Source organism: Trichosurus vulpecula, chromosome 1, assembly GCF_011100635.1.
Source record: "Trichosurus vulpecula isolate mTriVul1 chromosome 1, mTriVul1.pri, whole genome shotgun sequence".
NCBI lineage: Eukaryota > Metazoa > Chordata > Mammalia > Diprotodontia > Phalangeridae > Trichosurus > Trichosurus vulpecula.
This window is the reverse complement of record NC_050573.1, coordinates 254243624-254250422: the sequence shown is the minus strand read 5'-3', so window position 1 is coordinate 254250422 and position 6799 is coordinate 254243624. Positions and strand designations below refer to the sequence as shown.

Genomic DNA, 6799 nt, shown 5'->3' with positions numbered 1-6799 from the left:
GAAACACGGATTGGGGGCGGAGGTTGAGAGGTAGGGGGAGGGCTGAAGAAAGGGCTGGTGGGTCTGGCTAATCAAAGGGCATTTTTTTTTTTTGCTGGACAGAGGTACGAAATGACACTGACCACAGTGTTGATGCCAGACCTTTGGTTTTCCGCAGTTACCAATGAAGAGCAAGTCCTCTCCTTCTCCCCCCTCCCTTTTCTACTGAGTGGTGCGCTCGGCCCCGACCCCCAGCTCAGGCTCCGCAGCAAATGCACTGCAGAGTCGCGGAGGGGAGGGGGCACGTGGGAAGTCCCGCTGGGAGCCGCGAGCGTCCGCTAGTCTTCCCCCTTTCCCCGTACCCCTCCCCCGCCCCGGCCGCTTGCCTCCCTCCCGCAGAGGCGGGGCTCAGGCGCCGCCCAGTCACCTCCCACCCCGCCCTCCTTCCCTCCTGCGAGCAGGAGCTCGGCTTCCCGCAGCCCCCGTCTCTCTCCCTACTTGCCAGCGCGCGGTGTGGGGGCGGCGCCGGGGCCCTGCTGACTTACCCCGGGGCTGGGAAGTGGGGATGCTGCTGCTGCTGCTGCCCCTGGGGCCGGGACAGCACCTGGAAGAGGTGGAGGCGGCAGCGGTAGCGGCGGCTGCAGGACCACGAGCTCGTGCGCCAGTCCCGGGAGGGATTCTCCCCGCAGCCTCGCTGCTTTCCGGGCTTTTCCCGCTGTCGCTCGGCTCTTGCTGCTGCCGCTGAGCGCCGGGGCCTCGCCAGGCATGAGGAGACGCAGCACCGGCCAGCCGAGACCTCCCGGGCCCCTAGGGACGCCCCCGGCCACAGAGCATCGCGCACGCCGGAGGCGGCCAGGGCTCCTGCTTTAGTCTCGGTGATAAGAGAAAAACCAGCGGAAGAAGGAGAGGTTGCGGCGGCTGCAGAGGCTGCTGCTGCTGGAAGCCGGGAGAGCGCGGGGTGAGGGCGACTGTCCGACCTGGAGATTCCCGTTCCCAGGAACTGGACGCCTTGCCCCGGATTCCGAGATGAGGGTGCGAAGCTGGAGCGTCTGAGACGGTGGCGCCTTCGCTACCGCCGCTACGCAGGGTCGTGCTGCAATTTGGTGTCCCTTCTCCGCAGGGAGGGCTAAGCCGGGGCTCACAACCCGCGCTTGACCCCGCACCGGCCTCCCGCTGCTGCCTTTTCCCACCTGCGCTCCCGCCCCATACTTTCTGATTGATAGAAGCACCCTCCACCTTCTCATCCTTCTCCCTCTCTTGTTCTTCTGTGCATTTTCACCTTTTCCACCTTCGCTTTTTAAAATCCCGGTTACCCTCCTTACCCCATCCACTCTAGCTTTCATCCTGTCCGCCTACTACCCCTCCCCCCTCCAAGTCCATTCATTCATTCTGTATCTGCCCCTCACCCCGACCTCCCCACTTCTTTTTCTCCAATCTCTCCTTCCACCTTCTCCCGGTTTCGGCTTCCCCCCTGCAATTTGCGGGGTGGTTTAAACAGTTCATGGGAGTGTAAGGCCTGGACAGTACCCTAGTGCTTGGGATCGGTGAGCATCCAGCTCCGCTAGTTAGGAGGAGGAAGATGTCTCTGCTTAAGTGGTTGCTGCGGGTCTCCAATCGCTCTTTGCTCGCCTTCATCTTCTTCTTCTCCCTCTCGTCGTCTTGTCTATACTTCATCTATGTGGCCCCAGGGATCGGTAAGCACTAAGGCATTCCCTTCCTTAGACCAGGAGTCAAATCTCCACACACTCGCACCTAGCAAAATCCGGGAAATTATTTTCATTAGAGAAGACAGTTTGGCTTAAATTAATACTGGGGTAAGGGTCTTTAGGAAGTAGTTTACTTGAAACTTTATACCGTTGGATATAGTATATTTCACAGGTCTGTTGATTTGAAACTGACTAAAACAATTTCAGGTAAGTAAATTGAGGGTCATCAAAAAGACACAACTTCACTGTTAATGCCCCTGTTCATTTTTCATGTATTCATGACAGTATTATATTGTACTAAGTTTGCCCCGGCACCCCAGCTCCGTGCATAATCCTAGTAATCTTAAAAGACTTCAAGTTAATTAGTTGTGGAGTATGATAGATTGAAAAGAGGAACCAACCACAAGGAATTGGCTTTTTGGGTAGCTGAGAGTTTTGGAATGTATTTATTGAATTTCCAAAATGAAATCAAATGACAGTAATTCCTCTACTTTATGGACTTCAGGGAAGTACCCATAATCTGTCTTGACCAGTTAACACAGTTATTCCCTGTGGAGATAGTAAATATGGTTGCATTTCAAGTGAAAGATTTCCTCACCCACCCCTCCTGCTACCTATTTGAGTGTTTTCAGAAATAGAACAATGTTAAATATTAGAGTGAAGGTTATATTCTTAAACCACAGATATATTGAAATTCATGTCACAGACTGGATCTGACTCATGCTTCTTTGCCATTGAATCTAATATACAGAACTAATGGTCTACTCAATGTTTTAAATGATCATTTCCCTAGGGTTTTTTCCTCCACTAGCTTGGCTGGTTGACAGGCTACCATATTGTTTAAGGGCTCTTTCATTGTGGCATTATGGCTAGGACCTGGGAGTATTTAATGTTTATGAGAATTCATACATAATGTATTTTAAGTAGTTTTGCAGTATTTCTCCAAATGCTGATTTTATTTCTCATTTAAATGTTTTCTGTTTTATTCATCATCTGTTAAAAACCATTGACTGTGTAACTTGACATACACATTTGGAAAACTTCCAAATTTACATATTGCTGAGTCTTAAACATTTTAGGTTTCTAGTTATGTATATCTGAGGGCAATTTAAAAAAACCATAGCTTGCATTTATATAGTGATTTAAAGATTTTTCAAAGCACTTTACATATGTTTTCTTATTTGATGGCTACAACAAGCCTGGGAGGTAAGTCCTGTTATCTCTATTTTTTCATATGAGGAAACTGAGTCTGAGAGAAGTTAAGTGACTTGCTCAGGGTCACACACCTCCTAAATAGCTGAGGCAAAATTTGAACTCAGGTTTACCTGACTCCAGGTGTCTTGAATAATGGTTTGAGTGATTGCAGTGTCATGGAAAGCAGGGAGAGATTATTTTCTGCACTAGTGTTGTTGAAAATAGAATTTTTCTTTGGTCCTTTGATGTTTAGATTTTCTGGATAGAAATAATATTAAGATCTGATGTCTGAGGAACCTTAAATTTTGCTGAAATCTGGTATATCTTTAAAAAATTTTTGATATAGCATGAGTACTGTAATTGTTTCCCTAAAATGAAGTAAAACATTAAGATCCTACTATGTGCCCAAGTGCTTTACAGATAACCTCATTTTATTTTCACTTTATCTTGGGGAGGTATTATTACTATGCAAACTGAGGTAGAGGGAGGTAAAATAACTTGCTCAGGGTCACACAACTATGAAGTGACTGAGGTTAGATTTGAACTCAAGTCTTCCTGACTCTAGCCAGACCCAGTGCCTCATCCACTGCACCTGACTCCAGGCCCAGCTGAAATATTTCCATCACAGGAAAAAGCCCACGGCGCTGACTTCACCAGCAGTTAAGAAAGCTCAGTAGAATTAATTAGCCAATTTATAAGGCAAAAACCATGTTAAGCTTTATTTTATTAGAGGACTGTCATTTTGGGGGTCTTAAAATCAATTTTTCAAAATCTATGATGATCTGTGCTTTGTGATCTGATTCCTTAAAGATTGTTGTTTCTTTAGAGTAGGCTCTTTTTTGATATACCTAATTCTTTGAAACCTCAGAGAAAAATTACTTGATTTATAAACTACAGTATTATTCATTTAATTGCAATTTGCAATAATCAGCCTTATTGAGAGTAATTTAAGTTCTTTACAAGTCATACAAAAAATTAGTGGATTGAACCTAGTACTTTATTCTGATGACCATTTATATTCACCTGTCTTTTCCTTTGAATTAGTAGTTTTGAAGGACTTTCCAAATACACTAAAATATTATGTATATGATCTCAAAATTTAATTGGTATGAAAACCAATGTTAGTAAAAGACTCAGGCAGGACACTAATATGCCATCCTTATCCAAGCGTACGTTATATGCATGTAACTGTACAATAGAAGATCAATTTATTCACTTCAATAAAATCTTTAGTAGAAGTAATTATAGCAGCCAGGTTGAAATGACTTAGGCTTACTATTATTAGAATGTGATATTTGTTCAAAGTCTGGAATTGGACTTCTTGTATAGTATGACCATTAGACTTCATTAGATATCTAAAGCATAATCTGTTTTTCTGTGGGTTATTTAAAATCAGTCAAGAAAAGTAAAATGCTAACTTGTAAATTGATATTGTTTTGTTCCTCTGAATCATTTAACAAGATGCAGTACTGTAAAGTCAAAATAATCTCCCTGTTCATTAATGGCAATTAGCATGACAATTATTTATATTTATAACCAGGTTTTTAGACTACACTCCTATTTAGTGATCTGTCTTTTCAGTAGTAAAAGATCATTCTGATATTCTACTTATAGGATATGACTTGCATTGTTTGTAATAAATAATATAGTATAATTAATGATGGCCTTCAACATTTCTGAAAAGCCCCAAAGGAACTTACTATTTATTTGCTTCAGTTGGTGTCCGAGCAGTGATACTACAGGGATGAGGACTGGACTGTGATTTCATTGCTCTTTTACCATGGCATGGTAAGCCTGTTCTGCAGCACCTTTTCTGCAACATTTGGTCAAAGAATTACCTAGAGCACTGGGAGGTTCAGTTCCTTGCCCTGAGTCACACAGCTAGTATGTATCAAAAGTGACACTTAAACCCAGTTCTTCCTGGCTTACTAGCCAGCTCCCTATTTGCTATACAGCATGATAGTAGTAGCTAATAGCTAACATTTATAAAGTGCTTATTATGTGCCAGGCACTGTGCTAAGTTGATCCTCATAACAAACCCTGAGAGGTAGTTGCTGTTATCCTCATTTTACAGATGAGGAACTGGGGGAAGTGACTTGTCCAAGGTTTCACAGGTAGGCGTCTGAGGGCAGATTTGTACTCAGTTTTTCCTGACGTCAGGCCCAGTGTTCTATCCGTTGTGTCACCTAGCTGCCTCAAATTGAAACGCCGCCTCTCTGCTAATGACCCTATAGGTATTGTGAGCGATGGATGTATGTTATTTTATGAGGAAAGGGTGTCAGAATGTGCTTCTCAATTAAACTACTTTAAAGAACTTTTTTTTTTCGCCTTTTCGGTAGAAGAGATGACACTCAAACTGAGACTGTTTTTGTTGGGGCAAATTTTTCTTGGGCTTATACAGTAAATATTTATTAATGTTTATTGTTTTTTATTAAAGTGTTTACTAAACACTTTTCATATGCCAGGCTCTGTCCTAAGTGCTGGAAATGCAAATCAGGAAAAGAAAATTCTCAAGGAGAAGCTCAAGGAACTTAAAAATCTAATAAGAGAAGGTAGTACACAAAAGAAAGCTTAAGGTGAGGTGGGGATGTCAGAGGGTATGAGGCATGGGGGCATGATGAAGATCATGGAGTTGAAACCAAGAACTGCTGGTGGCAAATGAAGAGAAAGCCGAAATTTTGAACCCTTTATGAAGGGAGAGTATGGGGGGAGTTTTTTTTTTTGTTCTGTCCTCCAGTCAGAGAGGCAGAAGCCACTGAGGTTATTGATGATGTGTGAGTAGTAAAGCTCAAGCAGTTTCCATGGTAATGAATTTCCTGGTGATGAGTTTATCCTAAGTGAGGTGTAATGAAGGTGATAATGGAGGTGAAACCAAACTTAGCAGTTGGTGGTAATGACAGGCTTGTCCAAATAATGTACTGCCTTTCTAGTCACATCTATGGTTCATGTCTTTTTTTTAATCTAAATGTTGTATTGATACTTTATATATCACTGTCATTTTTCAGTGACTACCCTACCCCCCAGATCTCTCTTGTAATAAAAAAATACAGTTAAAATATATCAACACTAAACATGTTTGCTTCATTCTCTACCTATATGTAGGCCACCACCTCTCTTGTTGTCTGTCTAAGGAAGTCACAATTGGCCACAGAATTGAATCTCCAACTACCTGGATTTCTACTTTGCATCTTAAACCCAATATGCCCCAAACTGATTATCTTTTCAACCAAACCCTCCCCGCTTCCAAACCTTTCCATTACTGTAGAGGGCAATACTACCCTCCTGGTCATCTGGACTCACAACCTAGGTGTCATCCTCGACTCCTTAGTAGCTCTGACATTCCCCCCTTTCCCTTATCTAATCTGTTGCCAAAGACCTGTCAGTATCTCTGCAACATCTCTCATATATGCCTCCTCTCCTCTGATACTGCTATCACTCTGGTACAGGCTTTCATCACCTCATGCCTGGACTATTGAAATAGCTTGCTGGTGGGTTGCCTACCTCTAGTCTTGTCCCATTCCAGTACATCCTCTATTCAGCTGCCAAAGCGATACTCTTAAAGCACAGGTATGTGCATATCACCATCCTACCCAAACTCCAGTGGCTCCCTATTGCTTTCAAGATAAAACATAGAATCAGTCAATAAACATTTATTAAGTGCTATGTAGCAGGCACTGTGCTGAATGCTAGGAATACAAAAAGAGGCAAAAGATAGTCGCTGCCCTCAAAGAACTGAATCCTCTGTTGGGCATTAAAAGCCCTTCATAACCCAGCATCCTTTCCAGAATGCCTTACCTCCTCATCATGCCTCCTTCAGCACTGTGCTAAAATCGTACCTTTTACAGAAAACTTCTTCCCACCCTTCCTTAATTCTAGTACTTTCCCTCTGTTGATTATTTTCAATTTATCCTGTGTATATG

The 6799-nt window shown here is 43.3% G+C and overlaps 1 protein-coding gene across 1 annotated transcript in view; it reads left to right on the top strand.

Moving 5' to 3' along the window:
- The first annotated feature begins 474 nt into the window (after positions 1-474).
- The window catches only part of B4GALT6 (beta-1,4-galactosyltransferase 6), a 92009-nt gene continuing 85684 nt past the window's right edge, over positions 475-6799 (top strand). Inside the window, exon 1 of the mRNA XM_036741754.1 lies at positions 475-1673. Coding sequence (XP_036597649.1) covers positions 1559-1673 — 115 coding nt within the window. The 5' untranslated portion in view covers positions 475-1558. The remainder of the gene's footprint in view (positions 1674-6799) is intronic.